Genomic DNA, 22662 nt, shown 5'->3' on the forward strand with positions numbered 1-22662 from the left:
TTTCTAGCATCTATCGAACTCACAAATTTCATATTAGAAGGCCTCGACTATATCAATTTTATACACACACAGCACTAGAGTATATCAATTTCATACACACACAACAACCTCAAAGGCACAATCAAAGGTGTACTCCTGATGCATTTCAGTTAATGAAAAAAAAGTTTTTGCCATACCTTGTGGCCGGCGGAACTCCTCGAGATGCCAGGGACGGTGGGGGATCTCCTCCTGATGTGTTTTTGATATGTGCTCTCTGTAATAATTGACAATGATTAGAAACATATCATAAATTTTGTTACGAATTTCCTCCAGGAAATAGGCGGGGCTTCTGACGGAGCGGAGGCCCGTCGCCGGAGGCTTGGGCCGGAGCGTTCGCGGCCGGCGATGGGGCGCTCGGCCGGCGGCGGGCTTCGGGGGCGGGCTCGTCCAGATGCGGCGGGAGGCGAAGCAAGGTGGCCGGGCGGGGGTAGGAAAACGGCGGCGGGCCTACGGCGGCTGGCGGCGGGGCTCGGCCGGCCGCCGGCGGGGGTGGACGGCCGCCGGCAGGGGCGGCGGCGTGGCTAGGGTTGCGCCAGCACAGTACACGCGGCGCGGACGGGACTACTCACGCGAGGGAGAAAAACAGAGGCGCGAGGGAGAAGAATGAAACATTATTTTTGTGTAATCAGTGGCAATGGTGGGTAATTACCCACCAACTCCACGAGGAGGTTCAAAAGAGGGGGTTTTGGAGCAGCAAAAGAGGTGCTCCAAAACTCCACCCCCATTTGTACTACAGCTCCATGGAGTTGGCAGCTCCATGGAGTTTTGGAGTTGGGGTGTTTGGCTACTTTTTTTGTTGGAGTCGCTGGAGTTGTGGAGTGGAGTTATGCCAAACAGGGCCTAAGTACCGGCGGGGAAACCTAGTACCGATTTCTCGACAGGTACAGATGTTAAAAGATTTTATGCTAAAAAATAAAACGTTAGTGCTAGCGCCCGGACGTCCGATAATTTTATTTTATCGGACGCTCCGTCGCAACATTGAAAACTAACTATTGAAACATCAAAAATCAACACTTGCAACACCGTGGATTGCAACACCTTTACGTGCATGAAACATCCCGAATTGCTTCGTGCAACATTCAAAACAGACACATTGCAACAACAAAAAATATCTCTTACAACATTGCAACAACGAAAGAAGAGACGAAACAAAGAAAACAACTATATGCAACATCATGAACAAGTTGGTGCAACACCCGATTGCTGGCAAGTCAGACTGTTGCAAAACAGATGAAACATCAAAAGCCACCGTTGCAACATCCAAAAATAACTATTGCAACACCATGACACATCAAAAGCCACCGTTGCAACATTAAAATGACTATTGCAACACCATGAGGTACCTATTGCAACACTCAGATCCACGACAACCAGCCTGCCCGTTGTCGGCCGAAGGAGAGGAGATGCCGCCGGATCTAAGGAGGCTGCCGCTGGTCGGGGTAGGGGAGGGTCAGGGGCTTGCTCGGATCTCGCCACGATCGGGGAGAGGACCACTGGATCCGAAGGCGTTGGGCGCTCCCGGTGGGTTGAGGACGCCGGAGTGGGGGGAGCGACGCCGCCTGGGTGGGGGACAAGGCAGCCGGGGTGGAAGAGCGCGACGCCGTCGAGGTGGGGAGGAGGACGCCGGTGTGGAGCGCGGGTGGGGGACGAGGCCATCAGTGAGCACGGAGTAGGAGCGGCCGGCCAAATCCTCCACATCCGCTCCACCGTTTCCAAATCGCCAACACCCGAAGCTCCCTCATCCTCTGAGCTCCGCCCCTAACCCCTCCATTGACAGCCCCGAGCATCGGCTGGCCCAGGATTCGAGTTTTCTCATGATCGCTGTTGCCGCCGGCTGCCAAGCTCGACCCCACTGGCGAACTCCGCCCTCCAGTCCCCTTCGTCACCAACAAACCCTTCAAACCGAGTCCCGGTGAGCCTGCAATGCGCCACGAACACGACGAGGGGCGGCGCGGGTGCAGAGCAGCTCCTCCGGTGGGCGCACAACAAGTGGTGGCACGAGTGGAGCAGCTGCCCCCATCCGTCCGGAAGAGGAGCAAGCTAGGGAGGAGCACCGCGACAGCGAGGTGCCATGGCCTCCGTCTCTCCTGTGTCGGGGACGAGAGCACTTGGAGCTTAGAGAAGAGAACGAGTGGAGAAGACAACGAGTGGATAAGAATTCATGGAGGTTGTGGCTGGGTCCCATGTCCGATATTTTTATCCAGCGTTGGACGCAAGGATCCTAGCATTACCGAAAATAAAAATGTTAAAAGATTTTATGCTAAAAAATAAAGATGTCGGTACTAAAAGTGTTAAAACGTTTTCTGCTAAAAAATAAAGAAAAAATAATTTGAACCATCGGGAGGCTCACACAAAATAAGCAAGTGCGCAATGTGTGGAATTCAAACGACTTTTAGCCTCGCGCGAGCCTTCCTCGAAGTAACCCATAGAGGATCTTTTAATACCGAGTGATGTTACCCCGTCGTTTTTTCTTCTTTCAAAATACGTTTTGTGGTCTTTCTCTTTATTTCCGTGTGATTTTTTAGTGAAAATTGTTTTTTCCATTATGAAAATGGCCCAGGCCATAAAAATTTTGATGATTAATGAAAATCTAGTGTTTGCTAGATATACTTTTGTAGGGGTTTTGTAGCTCCCAAGAATTAATTCTAAAATCATCAAATTGAGAAGAAAAATAAAGATTTAGAAGAATGTTGATGCTCGTTATTTACACACTTTTAGTGTTATTTAACTAGTGTTTTCATGCTTATTCTTACACTAACCCGCCACTTGGCACGTGAAATAACCCCATTATTGCATATGCGTTGCATTTTGGAGCATGTTGTGTTTTGGCAGGAAATGCGACATAATCAAGGGGTTTTTACGAGGGGCTAAATGAATATTTGGACATGGGTCGTCGTGGGGAGTCAGTACGAGGAAGGAGAGGACCAGGAGAGCCAAAAAAGGGCCCAGGCCGATTGGCCTGGGACCCTCTGGGCCAATTGGCTTGGCCCATTTTGGAGCCTGGTCGAGCCCCCGTTTCTTCGGCGTGACGTCCACGACATTCTCTAGGTTTTTTCACCGATATTGACCCAGAACCGCCACCAAAAAGAGACTATAAATACAACCTCATTAGATCAAGGAGGAAAGAGAAGCAAGAGAGAGTAGAACACCACGCAAACATCATCCACCGCCACCACAAGAAGGAAAAATGGAGATAAGATTGGATCCAGAGGAGGCCACGTGAAGAGGAGCACCAGAGGAGGTAGAAACCTCCCAAGCCGATCGCCTTGGAGGTACTCAGGCCAATCGGCCTGCGGCTTTCCTGCCCTCGTTCGTCATCGTTTTTGGTCCAGTTGATCTACAGGGTATACTTTACCCCAAAATTCATCAACATGTGTAAGATCATGGGGTAATACCTTTGTTTATCCTTGGTGTTGCATGGAGATCTTGATTTGTAATCGTTGAACCTTGTGTTTAGGATACATTTGTTGTTATTCATATCTTGATGATGCTTTTCATGAAAGGCTGGTCAGCACTTTGTGTTGCTATGTTGCTATGTAGAACGATCAGCATGCCTTGTTCTTATCGTCCAATAATTGAGTACCCTCATGTAGTGACAGTAGAAAGTGTTGGGCATAGTTCACATCTACCCACAATGGCACTTAGATCTAGTTCTCTCATTATATGGCGATTGCATCTACAAGTGATCATAGATCCTTAGGACAAGCGTTTTATCTATCTTGTTCGCATCATCTACTCTCTCTACTCAATTTGATCTAGATTGCTTAGATTGGTTAGATTAATGTCATTATACATCAAGTTCTTTTGGTTAATTAGATTAATACCTAGTTAAGCGTGCAAATCCATTTGTTCCACAGATTGATAAACCTTGGGGGAATACTCTGAGGGAAAAGCTACAACTGATCTGTGCGCCTGCGGTTCAGCAATTAGCATGCTAACTACCATCAACAAAGAATTCAATGGCATCCAAATGATAGAAAAAAATTAAGATGGTAATGAAGGTCACCCATCCTAGTACTACTCTCACCCTAGCATGCTTAACTTCGGAGTTCTCATGGGATCCGATGCTTTTAGTGCCGGTATGATTGCATCTGACATACTTGCCACTCTCCTACCTCTTATGCCCGTACCACAATACGCCACCCAAGCTGCGCGGCCCTGCATCATAAGTTCTCCACGTGGGGTCACCTCACCATTTTATTTTCCCATCGCATTACCGTCGACCAGAGATGCATCAAAAAAATATATGTAAGAGAAGTGAACGTGAAAATTCGAGGGAAAAAAAGGAATGCAACACGATGACTTTCCAAGAGGTCACCCACCCATCCTAGTACTACTACTCATCCAAGCACTCTTAACTTTAAAGTTCTAATGGGATCCGGTGGTTTTAGTGCTGATACGATCGCATCCAATATATTAGCCACTCTCCTGCCTCTTATGCTCATACCACAACACGCCACCCAAATCACATAGGCTCGCATCCGAAGTTCTCCATGTGGGCCACCTCACCGATTTATTTTCCGTGCCTCAGATGTTCCCACCGCATTATCTGTCCAACCAAAGATGCATAATAAATGTACGTAAGAGAAATGAATGTGAAAATTCGAGGGGAAAAAAGGAATGCAACACAAGAACCTTCCCAGGAAGTCACCCATCCTAGTACTATTATCATCCAAATATTCTTAACTTCGAAGTTCTGATAGGATCTGGTGCTTTAGTACTGCTATGATCACATCCAACGTACTTAGATAGCTTCATCAAGCTGTGGTTGGGGGAAAAGACTCTACTAAGAAGGCTGGCCAATACATTGAAGAACTGGCGGATTCTGTGCACCGATGGGCAATTGACAAAGCTGGACCATGTGGCGGAGGAGTTGGCGAGCAGGTTGAGGCAACCTCTGCGCCTAAATGGTGGAAAATAGGAGGTGAACATACCGTCATCAACCTTCCGGGAGCAGGGACCGTCAGGTTTGGGAGCGCCCAATGGAAGAGCGGACTCCACCAGTGCAAGTCCTTTGGAGGTCGTCGAAAATCGCATCGCTGAAGTTGGGCTAAACCAAAATGATGCAGCTACTTGCTCTGTAAGAGCAGGTATAATAAGGTCCGGTCAGCAGGCTGTAACATTTTCCACGTCATTGAAATCCTAGGTGGAGGAGTGAGAAGGGAAGAGAGAGAATGGAGCGGGCGTTTCGTTCGTCTCCCGGCTGAAGCGCGTGCATCGAGAGAAACACGCGTGCTTTCAGTTTCAGCCCAACGCGAGCAAAAACAGTCGCCGCTTGTTTCTCAACCGGATCCCCTGCGTCTCTCCCGCGACCCCTCGCAGATTGCCTCGTTCGGCCGCCGCGCACCTGATCGATCTTGCCTCCCACCAAGTCGAGTTCTCCTATGCCAAATCGTACAATAAATCCCCCAATTTCACTCCATGGTTACCAAATCCGTCCCCAAATCGCCATCTCCAAACCACAGACACCAATTCGACCTCAAGCCGCAGGCTGCAGCAAGATGCGCCGGCGCCTCGCGTGGCGCGGGAGCCATGCCCGCGGCGGCATCCGGCGGGTAGCGAGCGTGGCACGGGTGGGCTACTTGCTCAAGCCGGGCAAGGGCGAGCGACACGCTTCGGCGAGGGCTAGTGGCGCGGCTAGCTCGTGCCGAGCCATGGCGGGCTGCGACCGGCACTCAAGCAGGCCCCGCGCGTGGCGGCGGTCTGCGGGAGCAGGCGGTGGGCTGCAGGAGGAGGTCGAGTTGGAGCAGGAGCCGAACATAGCTGACATCCAGTTTTTGGAATTTCCTGCACATATGTTCTTCGTCTTCGAATATCTTGTCTTGCATGGGCATCGGTCCTTCCTCTGATCTACTTTTTTGCTCCGTGATTTGCTTAACTATTTCTCTGCGCTCAACAACTGTGCAGCCGCAGCCCAACACATGCTAAACATCAACTCACGATTTCGGTGCATGAGCTTTGTTTGATTGCTTGAAGTTGTGTCACGATACTCCTAAAATACCGTCGAAATTTACCTCCACGGCCACAAAGATGCAGAGCACAGTGGATGGAATACACATGCAATCATTAAATATTGCTTCTTTATTGAAATCCTCATCTTAGCCAATCTATTAGCCAAGCCACTATACAAGCTAGCTATATTGTTAGCTTTATATGACATGGCACTAGTATTTAGCCAGCAGCAGGCTAAATTATTAGCCTTGCTCTGATGGGCGCGTGAGCGGGTTCATTGCCTTGCCGCTGATGGCGCTGAACAAGCGCGCCGCGTGTCGATGGCGACCTGACGGAGTCGGGAGCGTTGGTCATGAACTGGCCCGTCGACCATGGAAAGTCAACATTTTGGGGCCCACTTTTCTCAGGATTTCATGTTTCTATCTACACCTATAAAGAACGAAAACTCTTATGTTCACCAAAAAGTTTGGTGTTTAGAAATTTTTTTTTGAGCCAAATATTGATAAATGTAGCACTTAATATTTTCATTCAAACTTGTGTCCACATATAAAATTTGAATTTGTTTCAGAAATCAAACATGACATCATACAAATATATCAATAATTTGAGACATACTATGTGTAATTATTTTCATATATACAAATATTTAATGTTGTACGAATATTAAGATTAATTGAAATGTCACCTTGTTCTACTATACTAACATTTATTGTAGATACAATTACAAAAAAAACTACAGTCTCATGCCACATTTGATTGTAACATCATGCAAGACTTAAATGCTACAATTTGTATATGAAATTGTGCAATGAAACTGCACACTGAGAGTGATAGTTTCATTTTATTCAAAAACTGATATAGCAGTTTTGGTAACAGTGCAATGAAATTATGTACTAAGATTGGACTAATATGTTCTAAAAATTCTAAAATAGCATTCTTTGTGGCAGGAGGAGTAGATAGTAAGCTAAATGCTGAGTTTAACACAAGAAATGCTGGTCGTCAATGGATCAAATTTTCTGCACGGCCTCCTAAGCTATCATTGCCCACTGGGCCAGTCCCGGCCGCCGATCCTTTTTGTTGGTTCTTGGACTTAGTGGGCTTCGTGGGCCGCACTACTGGGCTCTATGAGCTGGAGGATGACGTGGGATGGTAAGTTTCGTACAGTAACCAATAAAAAAGAAGCTACCTGACTCGCGGGTTTAACAGGCGAGGTTCGCTGCTTCCGACTCGACACAAACCACCCGAAGGCGGGCTCCTCCGCTTCCGCTCGCCGTCGAGTCCTCGCCGTCGAAGGGGGCGTATCAGTTCAGATGGGAGCGTCGGTGCAGGTGACGCCTCTTAGCGGGGCGTACGGCGAGGGCCCCCTGTGCTACCTGCTCGCCGTCGACGGCTTCCGCTTCCTCCTCGACTGCGGATGGACCGACCTCTGCGACACCTCCCAGCTGGAACCCCTCGCCAAGTACGGGCCATGTATCCTCTTCTCTCGAGCTTTAGCCTGTCGTCGATTGAGTTGCCATTGCCCCCTGACGAGTTGGTTCGCGCAATGCCGCACGTAGTGCACCTGTTCGACGAATTGTCTCAGTAATAGTGTGGCCGGAAGGTGGCCCCGATCGGGTTGTCAGATGCAATTCCCATCACTGATTCATTCAATTGCATAGATCCGGGGAGTTGCATAGATCGGGGGAGTAGTTTAAGCTCTGATTGATGATTGGTGCCTCTGGGGGGCCAGGAATAGATGGAGGGTAGCGGGTGGTTTGGCAAGTCCTAGGGTTTTGTGCACTGCATGTCTGCAACCAGTGTCATCTCCAGCTTGGTTGGAAAAATTTGCTGACGAGCCTCTGATATGCTTGTTCGTTGGAGGTCGTAGGGTGAATGTTCAATGTTCAAGAACCGTGTCATGAACATATATGTATGAGCACGAAGAGCCTTGGATGCATTATATATTTCTGAACAGCCTGCTGTTTATTTAGCATCTTGTACGCCTATGGTGTAGTCTAGTTTAATTGTCATGTACGTGTTTGGTCATACCGATTGGTTTGTTGTAAAAGGACAAGTGTTTGTTTGATGTTGTAAAAATCTGTAGCATCTCTTGTGCAAATTTTGGCCATGTCCCGCCGTGCCAATCATGCCAATCATTCATTTTCGTATCATTTGTTTTACCATTGCACATCTTGCCCATGCAAGAACGCACTCCATGTTTCTTTCAGAAATCCTGACTCAATAGTTGAGTAAAGGAAATACTTTCCCAACTGCGTATAATGCATTAGGCCATTGCTTCCAGTATGCTATTACCATCGTAGCAAATTGAATGTTAGTTTTCACTAACACTTGTGAGAGCACCCTATATTTTCAGGGTTGCACCAACTATAGATGCTGTTCTTTTGTCACATCCTGACATCATGCATCTAGGAGCTTTGCCCTATGCCATGAAAAACTTGGACTGTCTGCACCAGTATATGCAACAGAACCTGTGTTTAGACATGGTCTTTTGACCACGTACGATTATTTTCTATCTCGATGGGTAAGCTTCTTGGTGCTCAATATTTTCCTAAAACATATAATTTTTTTAATACAAATACACTTGTATCCAATAGCACACAATCCCTCCTCCTGTTTCCTAATTCAAATTAAAAAAATGGACTTCATGTGTAGTTTATATGTTCACAGTGGAGCCATACTGATCCCAATTTTTCTTTTGCAGAAAGTTTCAGACTTTGATTTGTTTACATTGGATGATGTCGATGCTGCATTCAAAAATTTTGTGAGATTGAAATACTTACAAAATTACCTTCTGACTGATCAGTAAGATCATATTCAGATGCATCATTTTAGCATGCTATACTGCATTTGCTCACATAGTATCTCTTGTTAGATAAAGGTGAAGGAATAGTTATTGTTCCACATGTGGCTGGGCACCATTTGAGGGGCACAGTATGGAAGATAACAAAAGATGGGGAGGATGTAGTGTATGCTGTTGACTTCAACCATCAGAAAGAGAGGTAGATCCTCTCTTGTGTTTATCCAGTACAAATTTAGAGTTTTCTTAAGTAGAAATCACTCATTTCATTTTATTTCTGCAGGCATTTGAATGGTACTGCTCTTGGATCTTTTGCGCGGCCAGCTGTCCTGATAACTGATGCTTACAATGCTTTGAACAATCAGTGCTACAAAAAAACTCAGGATGAAGATTTCGTTGGTACAGCTTTCAGCACTGGCATTTTCTTATTATGTTTCTTTAGTTTTTTATAATCTCAGTATTATTTGTAAGTGGTACCTTCTCCTTTTTGCAATCTCATGATGAAGTTTCTTCGTTAGATGTGCTATCCACTAACTTGATATTATTAGAGCTCCATAATGATGTGCCTCTATTTCTTTTTCTATGTGATGCATCCCAGCCACTAATGCCATCGTATTTCATGAAGATTCATTAGTTAACGTTCTAGCTCATGGTGGAAGTGTGCTACTTCCTGTTGATACAGCTGGTAGAGTGTTGGAACTTCTTTTGATATTGGATAAGGTGAAATCTCCTATTTTTTAGTTGGATTGACTCCTATTATTTCAATAACGTGCTAACTTTTTTACTTGATATGTTGTAGTACTGGGTTGAAAAGGATTTGGTGTACCCTATCTACTTTCTAACGAATGTTTCTACAAGTACTATCGACTATGTCAGGAGTCTTTTTGAATGGATGGGTGGTGAGGTTGCAAAATCTTTTGAAGACAGTGTAGAGGCCTTCTTGTTAAGGTACACCTTAAACAGCAATAAACTAAAATATCTGTTTGGTAACTTTTTGTTCTAAGTTCACTATTTAAGTTCAAAGAAAGATTAATCCTTTCTATTACTTTCTATTTATCATGTCTCATCTGAGTTGTTCTTTTATTAAAAATTCATCATTTGAGCCATTATGTCTCATCTAAGTTGTTCAGCTATTAGAATTTCATCATTTGAGCATACTTAAGTATCTTTTTACCCAACACGGCACTTCAGATTTCAGCTATTCATTTTTAATAAACAAGTTGATGTCCATCTGATTCTATCACTGTTCACTAACAACTCTTGATGTTTTTATGTCGCAGAAAGGTCACAGTGATAATTAACAAAGAAGAGCTTGACAATTTAGGGGATAATCCAAAGGTTAGGTAACATATTTATCTGTTCTCTACCATGCTGTTGGAACCTTGAAGTTAAAACTTGTTTAGCAGGTGGTTCTGGCATCCATGGCAAGTTTGGAGGTTGGCTTTTCTCATGACATATTTGTTGATATGGCAAATGAAGAAAAGAATTGTGCTCTTTACTGAAAAGGGACAGGTACATTCCTTTGTGCAGTCAACTCTATATAGATGAATTACTCTTGTCATCAATCTTCACATGTTTTCAGTAGCTAGCAATCCAAAATGACTTGTCAAAGGAACTATTTAGGCTTCTAATTTTGACTGCTGACAGTGCTTGCCCACACTTATTTAAAATTTCTGATATTAATTAAAAAATGTATAATTTGCTCTTAAAGTGAAGAGAACATGAACTGAAGGGGCCAAGGGCAGGGGGTTTTGGTTAACAAGATGCTAAATAGAACTGTCGTAACTTTTGGAGAAAAATGTAAATTGATTATGAAGCATTGAAGCCTCACTTCCATAAAGCTGCCAGTCTTTTTATCTTAATGTTCTTTTCTCTTACAAGCATAACTGTTCAGTCATGTATCTTTGAACAACTATCTGACTACATAATATTTGCTCTCCAGCTTGGGGTACTTGCACACATGCTTCAAGTGGACCCACCCCCTAAAGCTGTAAAGGTCACTATGAGCAAGCGAATTCGTATGGTGGATGTTGAGCTAAAAGCTTACAAAGAGGAACATGTACCGATAAAAAAGGAAGAAATGCTAAAGGCTAGACTTGTCAAAGAAGGGGAACTAAAGGCTTCTCAGGGATCAAACGCAAATGCTTTTGATCCAGTGGTCATTGATGCAAGCTCATCTCATGGATTCTCCAATGGTATAATGTGGTTAGACATTATTGTAAAATTTTGTTGTCATTCTCCCTCCGAATGTACCACACATTTAGTCTTAAACATGACACATCTTTTGATAAAAAGTTGTGGCGTATACTTGTTGTTTCTTAACTCTGCTTTACTTTTATCTGCCTGCTTTATGCTTTGACCTGATCAGGTTCAATATCCACTTTCATGACTGCTAACTATATTTATGTGTCCAGAATGATTCTTATGCTAACATATCTGCTGTTCCATTTAGTTTCCCCAAACTTGTTTTATATTCTGTAAGGTTTTTACTATTTGATATGATATGTTATTAATAATTGACTCCTTTACTTTTTGGTACTACCAGCTGGTTCACATTTTGGTGATAACATGGATATTCGCATTCATGGATTTATACCTCCATCAACCAGTGTTGCTCCAAGGTTTCCCTTGTTTGAAAATACTGCTGAATGGGATGACTTCGGTGAGATCATTAATCCTGATGATTATTCTGAAATGTTCATGTTTAATGAAGCTATCAGTGCTCTAGGTTTGGTTGAAATTCCCCTAAAATCCAAAAGATTTACTTGGACTAACAAGCAACACATCCCTTTGCTCGAGAGACTGGACTGGTTTTTCACTTCAACCTCTTGGTCCCTCTCCTATCCCAATACCACAGCCTTTCCGTTGGTCATGGAAACATCAGATCACTCACCATGTGTCATTAGCATTGCAACAGACATTCCCAATGGAAAAGTTTTTAGATTTGAAAATTTTTGGCTTCAACATGAGGACTTCATGAGAATTGTTGCTCATGGTTGGACAATCCCAACTACAGCCACTGATAAAGCCAAGATCATTACTGGAAAATTCAAAAATTTGAGGAGAGTACTAAGATTTTGGCAAGCAACACTCTCTGGATTAAAGACAGTGATACAAAATGTGAAACTAGTTCTATCTTTTCTGGAGTTGATTGAGGAAAGCAGAGATTTGCTATTAATTGAATGGAATTTTAAGGCAGTGCTCCAGGACAAGCTTCAATCTCTTCTGCTGCAGCAAAAGACTTATTGGAAGCAAAGAGGTTCCATTAAATGGGTAAAATTTGGAGATGAATCGACTAAGTTCTTTCATGCAAACGCCACGATCAGAAATAGGAAAAACTTTATCAGGTCTTTGCAAGATGTTTCGGGGGATATTAAAACTAGTCACCGGGACAAAGAGTCCCTCCTCTGGGAAGCTTATAAGGAAAGATTGGGAACCTCAACCTTAACCCTATGCAACTTAATCTACAATAGTTACCGACAAGGGATGACAATCTTCAGTGTCTGGAGGAGCCGTTTGCGCATGAGGAAATTGACACCGTGATTCAACAAATGCCTAATGATAAATCCCCTGGACCCGATGGATTTAATACAAACTTCATTAAAAAATGCTGGCCTATAATCAAACAAGACTTCTATGATTTGTGTGAAGCTTTCTATTCTGGGGAGATTTGTCTAGATAGTATCAATGGATCATTCATCACTTTGATAGCCAAAATTGATGGTGCTGCCACATGTTCAGACTACAGGCCAATATTATTGCTCAATACATCGATGAAACTATTGACTAAATTACTAGCCAATAGACTACAACAGGTTATCAAAAGATTGATTCATGCAAATCAGTATGGTTTTATTAAATCCAGGACAATCCAAGATTGCTTAGCTTGGGCGTTTGAATACCTGCATCTCTGTCATAAATCACAGAAAGAAATTATCATCCTCAAATTAGACTTTGAGAAGGCTTTCGACCGGATTGAGCATGAAGCTTTATTAGACATTGTGAGGCATAAAGGCTTTGGGGAATGCTGGTTAAACTGGATAAAGAAAATTTTTGGGTCAGGAACCTCTTCTGTTTTGCTGAATGGTGTACCTGGAAAGAGATTTCACTGCAAGAGAGGTGTTAGGCAAGGTGACCCTCTCTCACCACTCCTCTTTGTGCTTGGAGCGGACCTTTTGCAGTCCCTGTTAAATTCTGCCAAGGATCAAGGGCACTTAACACTACCTATTCCACTGAACTACAGTCAAGACTTCCCTATTCTCCAATATGCTGACGACACACTTATTATCATGGAAGGTTGCTCCTCCCAAATCACATTCTTGAAGAGCATCCTACAAGCCTTTGCCTTCTCAACTGGTTTGAAAATCAATTTCAATAAATCTATGATGTTGCCAATAAATATTACAGATGACAGATTACAGGTGCTCTCACAACTTTTTGGATGCACAACTGGTCAATTGCCTGTTACTTATCTAGGCCTTCCTTTGGGCATCACCAAGCCAAAAGTAGGAGTTCTTACCTATGGTATCAAAATGTGAAAGACGACTGCTATCTACTTCTAATCTTTTATCAGAAGCAGGAAGGCTCCAATTAACCAATGCTATTTTCACGGCGCTTCCAATGTTTCATATGTGCACTTTCATGCTACACAAAATGGTATACAAACAAGTGGACAAGTATAGAAAGCATTGTCTGTGGCGAGGGTCTGATATTAACAACAAAAAGCCACCGAAAGCAGTTTGGGAAATGGTAACTCTACCGAAGAAAGAAGGAGGTCTGGGAGTTCTTAATATCAAGACACAGAATGAGTCCTTGCTACTAAAATACTTACATAAATTCTTCAATAGATCGGACATACCTTGGGTTCATCTTATTTGGGAAAAGTATTATAACAATGGCAAATTACCTGGACAAATAAAAAAAGGATCCTTCTGGTGGCGAGATATTCTTAAGTTGCTTGATAAATTTAAAGGCCTTGCATCTGTTACAGTCCAAGATGAAAACACTTGCTATCTTTGGCATGACATGTGGCATCAACAAGTATCTTCTCAAGCCTATCCACACCTTTACTCTTTTGCCAAAAAAAAGGATATCTCCTTGCAGAGGGCTTATTTGACACATGATCTACTTCAATTTCACCTTCCTCTACCCAAGCAAGCTCTTAATCAGCTATTTCTACTAGCAAATAATCTGCAAGGGATCAACTTCCTGGATGAAAAGGACATTTGGACTTATATATGGGGCAATGGATTCTTCTCAGCCTCCAAAGCATATCGCCATTTAACTGGACATCGCCAGGTGCATCAGGTATATACTTGGCTCTGGAAGTCGAAATGCCAAAACAAACATAAAGTATTCTTTTGGCTTGTGTTAAAGGACAGATTGAGCACAAGAAACGTTCTTAAAAGGAAGCACATGTTTTTACCGTCCAACTCCTGTGTCCTTTGTACCCATGACAAGGAGGAAACTCTTTTCCATCTCTTATTGGAATGTCCTTTTGCTCAAGTGTGCTGGATCAACCTTGGCGTGTTCATAGATTTGCAACAGCAGCCTTATGATATTTTGACTAGCTTCAAGAACCAGCTCCAAGTTCCTTTCTTCATGGAAATCATTGTTATTATGAGCTGGTGTATTTGGATGGTAAGAAATGACTGGATCTTCAAGGCTATTGATCCTTCTTCTCAAGGAACAATAATACGTTTCAAGCATTTGTTTACTTTGGTTTTGCACCGAGTTAAAGAAGCTTGGAAGCAACCTATGACTGAATGGCTAGAGCACACATTGTAATCTTCTTGATTTTTTCATCTCTTTCTTTGTTTCATAACTTGTACCTTTTTGTACTGTCCTCTTGCCTTTATACAATTAATATATAATCAGCAGGGGTCTCCCCTTCTGTTTCCTCAAAAAAAGAGGAAATGGATAATACTCTAATGGTCGCGGTGATGCTTCAAGCAGTGACAAATGAGTGTGCCCTATGGTGTTCGGCTAGAGAAGTAGGGCTCCGTGATTTGCTCTTAAGGTTGCTGCCCTAGACATGTAAATATGTGTTTAGGTTGCTGGTTCGTTTGCAATTTTGTGTGTGACGAGCTGTTTTTAGTTTCTTTCAAGGTGTGTGTTCAGGTGTGCTCTTGAGTTTGAGTTGGGTGTGCTGGATCTTTGTAATTATTCCTTTCGTTTTAATGAAATGATACACAGCTCTCTTGCATGTTTGAGAGGAAAAAAAAAAGTTATGTGCCTACAATGTTCTCATTTTAACTGCAAAACTCCTATGAAGCTCTGGCAATCTGGCAACCAATAATTGTGCTGCATATCTGATGGCTGAAACAAGTCCAGGCAAATCCAAGCTCTGCCGTTTACCAATTACTCAAATTTTCACTTAATTTATGCACCATCATGATCTTTTTGTGGGCAGCAATAAGAACCTTTTGTACAATTTTTGGAGCCTGTGTTCTCAACATAACTATATCATCTGCCATTTGTATATTGTATATTCCCTCAACCTTTCACTTCTATACTTTGTGATATTTTTGCTATGATGTTATATTAGGTACAACTTTCGGAGAAGTTAATGAGTAACATCATGACTAAGAAGGTAGGAGCTATATTTCATTCGTTGTCCTGTTTCTGTTAACAAAATCCATAGAACCTTGTTGCCTGTAATCGTCCAAGTTTTTTCTTTATGTATGTTGTCCCCGAGACTAAGCTAGACGTTCACAGCCCATTCATGTTCCTTTAAAAGTCAGGTAATGCCACTGTGTGGTAAGTTGCTAGCTGCAAATAATATTGAGCTAGTTGAATGCATTAGTGAACTTTAAAATCCTTGCATGCCAAAAGTTTCCAGTTCTGTATATTATTAATTTTTTGACAAGTAACCATGTTTCCATAATCAAAACAGTTGGTTGTTTTTTAGACACTTACTTCATTATGAGGGGCCACTTTGAAATCACTAATGCTAGCATGGTCTTCAGATGGGTGAGCATGAAATTGCATGGGTGGATGCAGAAGTTGGAAAAGAAGATGAGAAGCTTATTTTGAATCCCCCATCGTCAACACCACTACCCCACAGGCCAGTTCTTGTGGGTGACCTAAAATTAGCTGATTTTAAACAATTGCTGGAAAATAATGGTTTGCAGGTAGTTTGTTCCCCTTCTATGCTGTCATTCCTGAGTTTCAATTGTTCATTGTACTTAAAAGGACATTATCTGAATTTAGTTTCAAGAGGTGGACATGCGGTGTATTTTATTTAGGATTATTAAGTTGAATATGAGCGGACCAAATGTGTTGAGATTCAGGTGGTATTAGTATATTAGTGTGTTCAGACAATTAGAGCCAGCAACTTCAACTATCACTAGCATACTTTTGGATGGCCCTTCATAGGAACATACGCTGTTTATTTCAGATGTTTAGTACCAGAATAGATTGATGAAGCTGCTTCATAAAATTTGTGGGTGGCTAATGTTGAGTGAGAACAGGGCAGGGCTAACTAATCTCTGTTGATTTATACTGAAGCTATTGTTATTCGGCACTAAGGAAACCTTGTTTCAGGTTGAATTTGGTGGTGGTGCTTTACGGTGTGGTGAATACATCTCGTTGCGCAAGATGGGTGATTCTAGCCAAAAGGTAACTAGAGGAACTAGCATTCATCTAGGAGCAATGTAGCAAGTCACTCGTATATGTTTTCGCAAACTTGAGACCAAGCATGGCATACTGATACTTCAATTTCTCACCAAGTATGCTGACAAGGCTGTAAAAGCGTATATAGCTCCATCACTTGGTTGGTTGGCGGCTTGGCGCATGACTTAGATGGCTAATGGGGATATTCCATTGCAGGGCAGCGCGGGGTCACAGCAGATCATGATCGAGGGTCCCCTTTGCGAGGACTATTACAAGATTAGGAAGCTTCTTTATTCCCAGTTCTACTTGCTATGAGGTCAACGGTTGCTCCATTTCTCTTAGTATATTGCTACTGTGCAATGGTACTGCACAACTGATGAATGTGAATATAGACAGATAAACTACTGCGAGGGAGCCGGGGAGCTATTTTAGATTTTTTAGTAGGATCAATGGAAGCGTTCACATGAAGGATGTAGAATACCAATTCCTGTGTCGATGTATAATTGTATACGGTGATAACTGGGTTGTATATTATCGCAAACTTTTTAGTCTTGTCGTGACTGATATCAGGCGCAGGTTTTTCCTCATTGCACATGCGTCTGGGCTATGACCGTTTGCTACCATCAGAACAACAGAAATCACATCTCAAAATCATAAAGATCAGAAATGGCAATCCATGTACAGAAACAATATGACATAACAACGGCAGAATATTCATAAAATGTTCGTAAAATCACAACCTGATTACTCAGATTTACGGCAACATAGAAAATATTTGTTGACTCGCTGCCGCGATTCATATGAAGCGAGCAAATGTAATAAACCATGCCTACTCATCGTAAGTCTGAATCTGAAAATGCAGTTTCCAAATTACTTCAGCGAAAAATGAACACACTGTTCCAAGATAAACTTCAGAACTACAAAATTTGTAACTTTACAAGGCAGCTGACGTAACTCAATAACACATGATCATTTCTTCTACATGGAACAAGACAACTACATCTTCAGTAATTGGCCATTCAACAAAACACACATGCATACAGGCGATACAAATGAACGGCGCTGCTGGCCTGTTATAAACAGATAATGATCTAGTTAGTGTTTCCATCCTTTAGAAAAGCCTTCCGGGGTGTAGGGCTCCAAGAATCCGATGAACTGCAAATGTGGCAATAAAGCAGTTACGTGGTTGAACTATGATTTAGAAATTTTACAAGCTAAAGCTTTGCAAGGCATGATAGCTGTTGATTAAAGAAATCTTGTTGGCATCAAGTATACTCATGGGCTGTCCATTAGCTCATCAGCTGTCCATTAGTATTTACCAAGACAGAAGGAATACAGCTCAACAGAAAATCTGCTGAGGTCGTCAGGATTATGCGAGGACATTACATTATTAGTCAACCTGTGTTAATTTAAATAGGGTGTGGTCTCGCGATTGGATCCCTTTTGGAATATTCCAAAACCAGATATCAAGGTGAACGACCTAACTGCTATCTACACTCTTAACACTCCTACACCAACTAATCTTCTTAATAAACATTTGTTCATCAGAAAATTTACTTCAGTACTTATTTCAAAAAATAAGCACAGTAACATTGTGGCAAGGTTCACATGGGCAATAACAATCATTGTGAAACTTTTGGGTATTATTTTGAACTTCTTGGTGGTGTCATAATTTTGAGACGCCATTTGTCATGCTTATTTGAAGTACAGAAGTCCCTTAAAGAAAAACTCAACCTGAGTAATAACCTCAAAACGTTAACTGACTTCATTACATATGAACCAAAAGGTATTTTGAAGTCTGCAACTGGCAAATAGAAACACATTTTTTATACATACTATAATCTAAGGATTTGTGAAAATGAAAAGGACATGGTAAATTATTGGGTGCCTGGACACTTCATCGATGAATAGTGATGCCAGCTACAAATTTGTGTTGTTGAAACTCCATGGTTTTTCATTCTAGAAGTCAGTACTGTGATGGTTTCATATATTAGCAGTTTAGCAAACTAACTTCCATTTCTGTTTTGTTAGCACAGCACAGTACACAAAAGGGAAAATTGATTTTACTTCACAGCACGGAACCTGGAAACCACAACTAGGGGTTTGAGGTACACCATTTTATTTACATCAGCATCTAAGAAACATCTATCATCTCACGAAATAGGAAACTCCTTGTACCTTTGAACCATCTTGAGACCATCTGGCGCCATAACCTTCATGCACACGGATTTCGAAAACAGGACCGTATGGTTGAGTCAGATGAACATTCATCCAACAACAATCACGTAACAAAGAGCCAATGGCTTCAGATGTGAGTTTGTTCTTGTTCGAATCTGAAGACAAATGATGCAACAATGAAATAGACTATAACAGTAACCTCCAACGGGGGATGAGTACCAAGCTGGACCATATCTTTACCACTTCCATTAAAGTCGCCCCACCATCCTTTCCTACTCCTGTAAACATGTTTGGCCAATGCCCTTGCAGCATCAGTTAAAGAACAACCTTTCACCTCCAGTAGAATAAGACAACCCATCTTAGGTGCAAGAGAAATTTTAATTGCCGGAAGTTTTGTAAGATACAAGAACAAGATGTTTGGATGGGACAATATTGAAATAAAAATGGTAAAGTAATAAGAGTTGAACTTACATTTGGTTGATGTAGTCTCATACAAGATGATATCAGTGCAGATCTTGGGGGAGGTAATCCATCTGGAACTGTTCCAGCTGTTTTGGCCATACCAAGGAGTCGACCCAATCCATCATAACGCAATCCCTGAACAAACATAGGAAGTGAAGCAGAGTAGAAACCTCTTAAAATATTGTCAAATTGCAAGTACCACCCATATAATGATTATTCAAGATGATGACAACAAAAAGGTCCCTACTGTGCCTTTACCCACATGTGGACAAATTTCAACCAACAACCTCTTTTAAATGATATGCAAAGAGAAAAGTGAGCTGGCTTAAGTTGAGTGCATTCATCATGATGGTCACTGTTAAATCATCGATATTATCATAAGAAAGTACATCCATAATTATTCTTAAATTTTTTATTTTTCATTTTTTGTTCCTTTTTTTCCTTCCTCTTTTGTTGTTTGTGGCATTTTTCAATTCTTTGTTGTACTTCTATGTTATGCTTGCCCTGTTTTCTCCTTCGGAAAAAAAGTACATCCATAATGACAAGAATAAGGTAGGGCAGCTGTTTTGTTGCAAACACTATGAATAAAAGTTCTGGCAACATGATATCTGGAAGAAATTTTGGACAAAATTCTAAAGAGTGGCACTCACGGCAAGAATATCAGTCATAATTATGTAGGGCTGAGCTGATGGCTTCGAAACAGATATTGCTAAGACTCCATAAGAGTTTTCCCTTTCCTCTGTATAGAATTTCCTATATACTTTGACACCTGCATAGAGAGAGTTAATCCTACTGTTAAGGAATCTTTTAGATGTTTGAATATCATTTTCTTAGGAAAAAAGAGTGGATATTCTTATCACAACTAATTATCATTAGCTCGCTGTTTCTTTCTTGAATTGTTTAATAAATGAGTACATCAACACTGTACTTTGTTTCGGATCTCGAGGAACAAAGGCACTGTACCGATGGGAAAGTCAAGGCATGAGAAGTGCAGATTAAGCTATTCACCGTAAAAAGCAAGGATATCATTTCCTAAAAGCATTGGCTATGAAAGATTGAAGATGCAGACTACATGAGAGTTAACCAAGTTTCAGAAGATGTGCTTGGATTATTATTTAATAAATGAGACACTGTACTTTGTTCTGGATCTCTAGGAACAAACACACTGTACAAATGGGAAAGTCAAGGCATGAGAAGTGCAGATTATGCTATTCACCATAATAAGCAAGGTAGCATTTCCTAAAAGCATTGGCTATGAAAGATCAAAGATGCAGACTACATGAGAGTTGACCAAGTTTCAGAAGACAATGCACAAACCACTTAAATAATATTAAACTACCTACCTTCTTCTACTGATGAAATACCAGGAAGGACATTTGAGATTGTCTCTGCTTGCAGCATCTCAGAGAATGAACTGTATTTCCTAACAGCCTGAAAAGAAAATAAGCAGACTGGAAACTTCATAAAAAAAGAATAGAATGGAGGTCTGTATTGGTTAAGAAATTAATAGCACATATGTAAATATATTAAGAACACTAAGTTATGTAGAAAATAATGCTACCTCAACGTTAAGCATGAGGCATTTATTGAATAGCAGCAAAGAACCTTGTGTAATCCTGGGACAAAGGGATGTACATGAATAGCTGTGCACATTTGAATACCACGTAATGGCTAACCATAAAAAAAAGTACAGAATCCACATTAAGTGTCAGTAAGTTTAGCAGAGCTTCTTATATAGTAAGGACTATATAAACCTCAAAGTAGTAGGTTTTGTTGGATATTTGTTTGAGCTTAACAGACTTATTAGTAAACAATTATTGAGTTAACAAATTATCGAAACATGCAATTTTCCTGTAAAGTTTTGTATGCGCAGAATGCTAGATTAGCAGACCAGAACAACCTGAATTTACACTATCCAAGACCCTTAAGTATAAGGAACTATAACATTAAACTTAGATTTGTTTCTGTTTCATATATATTTATATACTTCTGGTTCATCAACTTTATTGTGAGATTTTGATGGCTATAGCCAGTAGCCACTACGAGTCTATTATTGTTAACTTGTTACACCATATATCCACTTCGAACATCCATAACCAACCATTAAAACCAAATTGGAATACCTGTTGTAGTCACCGGTCGCTAACCTCCCTTCAACTGTCTTGGCTTCAGCTGCAGCAATACATGCATCAAATTAGAAAAGGTGGTCCTAAAGGAAGTCAAAGGAAAGTGTTATTAAAATACACGCTTCACTCAAATAAATGAATTTGATGTTTGGAAGTGAAAGAAGAAATCCAGGTCCCATTTGACAAGTAGATAAGGATTTAGAGTTACCTCTGAGTTGAGTGAAGTATGGTTCCTGAACATGCAGCTCAAAATCAACGGCATTGTACATCTGATGCATAGAAAGTGACAAATGATCAGTCAGAAAGAAAACGAAAAAGGGATCAATCCCAGGGTCCCAGCCAACAAAAAGGCATCTATATTGCAGGAAGATAGGGGCCATTAATATCCTTGCAGTATTGTGTTTTCACTGTATTGGTACGTTGATACTGCCCCCAAGGAGATATTATGTGCAATTTACAAGATTCAGTTCCTTCCCCATACAGAAATCATGTACACTGGAAGCAGCAGGTTACCCTGCGGCCTGCGCGTCCTGTCTGGTCATAAACAACTGACGCTACTGCTAGTGTGCCCAACATTGCATCAAATGCATCGCACCCTCCTCGGAAATTGATCCATGGTTCGCATGATTCGTGACATACTATAGAACAAATTCGCCTAAGATTTTCTGCCTTTCATCTAGCAACTAGCACACCAAATCAACCGAATAAAGTCACGTACATCTCATTTCCAATTGTTTTTCCTAAAAAATCCATGGCTCATGCCCCAAAAAACAGATGGAACTGAAGCAACGAAAAGAGACACAGCGAATAAGCTTTACCAGCTTCAGCTCGGCACCTTTCTCCAGCAGCACCGCCTCCCACTCTCTCTCCTCAGGCCCCTCCTCGGCAACCGGGATCCCGACCGCCACGGGCGGCCCCGGGAGCCGCCCCTCCTCTAGGCACTGCACAATACCGGCCGCAAGCTTCCCGCACAGGTCACCGCCGTCGTCGAGGAGGCGGGCGCAGTAGGAGGGCGAGAGGGGGAAGCTGGCCGGCTCGTCGGCCGGGGTGGCGGCGGCGTTGGAGGAGAGGACGAAGCGGAGGAGGTCGCCGATGGCCGACGAGAGGGGCACGCCGCCGACCCCTGGGGACTGCGGGCGCGGCGGCGCCGGCGAGGTGGCGCGGTGGGAGGTCGCCATTCCAGGTGATATGTGTGGGGGCACTTGCCGGCGGCGAAGAAATTGTCTGACCCGTCTGATAGCGGCTGCGTTATCTTGGGGATCTGAGGAGTTTTCTTTACGCGGGCCTGTTTGGCTCCAACTAACACCAGTCGCATCGGACGTTTGATGCTAATTAGAAGTATTAAATATAGATTAATTATAAAATTAATTGCACAGTTAGAGTGTAATTCGCGAGACGAATCTATTAAATCTAATTAGTCCATGTTTGATAATGTGGTGCTATAGTAACCATTTGCTAATAGTGGATTAATTAGGTTTAATAGATTCGTCTCGC

General features: G+C 42.2%; 1 protein-coding gene and 1 pseudogene across 3 annotated transcripts; one reads left to right on the top strand and one right to left on the bottom strand.

Annotated features, from left to right (window-relative positions):
- Positions 1 to 7208: 7208 nt before the first annotated feature.
- LOC101770121 lies at positions 7209 to 16989 on the top strand (annotated as a pseudogene).
- A 229-nt stretch (positions 16990 to 17218) lies between these two features.
- LOC101776713 lies at positions 17219 to 22415 on the bottom strand. 3 transcript variants are annotated; one of them, XM_022828860.1, is made up of 10 exons: positions 21987 to 22415; positions 21377 to 21437; positions 21166 to 21214; positions 20604 to 20658; positions 20386 to 20473; positions 19693 to 19811; positions 19052 to 19177; positions 18821 to 18914; positions 18581 to 18735; positions 17219 to 17557 (listed from the first exon to the last, which is right to left on the bottom strand). In XM_022828860.1, the coding sequence occupies exons 1-10, from the start codon at positions 22344 to 22346 to the stop codon at positions 17498 to 17500; spliced, it is 1167 nt and encodes a 388-aa protein (XP_022684595.1). In that variant the 5' UTR covers positions 22347 to 22415; the 3' UTR covers positions 17219 to 17497. The 3 variants fall into 3 exon arrangements, 2 of the variants coding, with proteins under 2 accessions (XP_022684595.1, XP_022684596.1); XR_002678722.1 differs by having other exon boundaries at positions 18581 to 18858; XM_022828861.1 differs by lacking the exon at positions 17219 to 17557 and having other exon boundaries at positions 18632 to 18735; positions 18821 to 18858.
- Between the last annotated feature and the right edge of the window lie 247 nt (positions 22416 to 22662).

Source organism: Setaria italica, chromosome VIII (genome assembly GCF_000263155.2).
Source record: "Setaria italica strain Yugu1 chromosome VIII, Setaria_italica_v2.0, whole genome shotgun sequence".
Lineage (NCBI taxonomy): Eukaryota > Viridiplantae > Streptophyta > Magnoliopsida > Poales > Poaceae > Setaria > Setaria italica.